General features: G+C 47.5%; 1 protein-coding gene across 1 annotated transcript; it reads left to right on the top strand.

The window, feature by feature from the left end:
• The first annotated feature begins 210 nt into the window (after positions 1-210).
• Positions 211-1,980, top strand: LOC145122381 (uncharacterized). Its single transcript, XM_079057987.1, has one exon. It carries the CDS (start codon positions 211-213, stop codon positions 1,978-1,980), a length of 1,770 nt encoding a protein of 589 aa, XP_078914113.1.
• Positions 1,981-2,221: the final 241 nt, after the last annotated feature.

Here is a 2,221-nt window from a genome sequence, read left to right as displayed (position 1 = left end):
TTACTCAGATCTCAACAACGCCTGTCCAATGGATTGCTACGCTCTCCGGAGATCAATCAGAAAGTCCCATCGCGTACAAGGGTTATCATCAGGTACAGATGAAAGCGAGAGGATGAGGCGAAAACTGCCTTCCACACCGAGAATGGTACTTTCTGCTACCAAAAAATGCCTTTCGGACTCAAAAACGCGGGCACTACATACCAAAGGCTAATGGACAAGATATTCGCCGACCAAATTGGTAGGAATATCGAAGTATATGTCAACGACATGGTAATTAAGAGCCGTGATGAAGAAACATTGCTCCACGATGTGGAGGAAACCTTCAAAACGCTAGCTAAAGCGCATATGAAGCTCAACCCAAATAAGTGCACTTTTGGTGTAGAAGAAGGGCAATTCCTTGGGTATAAGATATCCAAGGAAGGGATTCTGCCCAATCTCACCAAAATACAGGAGATCCTTGAATCGAAAACTCCCCACAATCTCAAGGGTGTACAAGAGATCAACGGTAGACTGACGACATTGGGAAGATTCATCGCCAAATCTGCAGAAAAGGCACTTCCTCTGTACCAAACACTCAAAGTATGCATCGACAAAAAGCAGTTCAAATGGACAGAAAAAGCAGATGCGACATTGCAACAACTGAAAGATGCCTTACACCAATTACCGGCCCTCGCCTGCTCGCTACCAGGGGAAACACTGCAGATGTACGTAGCGGCTTCCGAAGAAGCTATCTCATCTGTGTTGGCGGTAGAGAGGGAAGGAAAGAAGGTACCCATCCATTTTGTTAGTAGAGCCCTACAAGGGCCAGAGGTCAATTACCCGGCCTTAGAGAAGTTGGTCCTAGCTCTGGTGTATGCTGCCAGATGGCTACAGAGATATTTTCAAGCCCACAAGGTGGATGTTCTCACTAGTTACCCAATAAAGCAAGTTCTGCTAAGGCCGGAAAAGTCTGGACGCCTGGCCAAGTGGGCCATCGAACTAGGCGAACATGATATCCATTATCACCCCCAGACTAGCATCAAAGCCCAGACCCTGGAAGACTTTTTGGTCGAAATCCCATATACTATCAAGGGAGTGCCGATGAAAATCTCTGTCGATCCACTCGAGCTTGAAGCCGGCAAGGAACTTTGGAAGTTATACACCGATGGCGCGACAAGCAAGGAAGGCTCAGGAGCAGGCCTGATCCTTCAAAGCCCCAAATGCGAAGAGATCACCTATGCACTGCGATTCGACTTCCAAGTATCCAACAATGAGGCAGAGTATGAGGCACTCCTGGCAGGCCTGAGGCTGGCCAAGGAGGTTGGCGCAAAGCAATTGGCAGCCATCACTGATTCACTACTTATCACAAACCAGATAAACGGAACGTATGAGGCTAAAAACTCAAGGATGCAGAAATACCTAGACGCAATCCGAAGTCTAACTAGCACGTTCAAAACCTTCTCCATAAAACAAATCTCCCGGGGAAAGAATGCAAGGGCGGATGCCCTCAACAAGCTCGCCTCAACTTCCTATGACCACTTAACAAAGAAAGTGCTAGTCGAAGTGCTCCCGGAGAGAAGTATTGATAACCAAAAGGTTAATACAATATCGAATACACCAGAATGGACCAAAACATATGCCGATTACTTAAATCATGGCATACTCCCGGATGACCCTGAGGAGGCAAGAAAAGTCAAGAACAGGGCATTGCATTTTGCAATTAGAGATGATCAGCTGTACCGGAGAGGGTATTTAAGCCCATGGCTAAAATGCATCTCTAAAACAGAGGGACAGGTGTTCCTAGAGGAAAGCCATTTTGGGGATGCAGCGGCGCATGAAGGCGCTCGAGCGCTCACGGGTAAGATACTCCGCCTAGGAGTATATTGGCTGAACGTGTACAACGACGTTGCAGCCCTAACCAAGAAGTGCAAAGAATGCCAAGCCTTCGCTCCCTTCCAAAATCAACCGGCAATGCCATTGATGAGCATTACCAGCCCCTGACCTTTCCATCAGTGGGGAATCGACATAATGGGACCTTTCCCGCCAGCGCCAGGGGGCGTGAAATTTTTGCTAGTGGTCGTGGATTATTTCACCAAATGGATAGAAGCAGAACCGCTAGCCACCGTCACTGGCAAGCAAATGATAAAGTTCATGACCAAGAATATCTTTTCCCGTTTTGGCACTCCCAGAATCCTCATAAGCGATAAGGGTGCGCAATTTGAAGGAAGTCCTTTCAAGGAGT

The sequence above is a fragment of the Lactuca virosa genome, chromosome 6, assembly GCF_052849685.1.
Source record: "Lactuca virosa cultivar CGN04683 chromosome 6, Lactuca_virosa_CGN04683_v6, whole genome shotgun sequence".
Classification (NCBI taxonomy): domain Eukaryota; kingdom Viridiplantae; phylum Streptophyta; class Magnoliopsida; order Asterales; family Asteraceae; genus Lactuca; species Lactuca virosa.
This window is presented reverse-complemented; position numbering and strand designations above follow the sequence as displayed.

Coding starts and splice junctions, on each gene's coding strand:
- LOC145122381 (XM_079057987.1), top strand. CDS start 211: ATGGACAAGATATTCGCCGACCAAATTGGTAGGAATATCGAAGTATAT.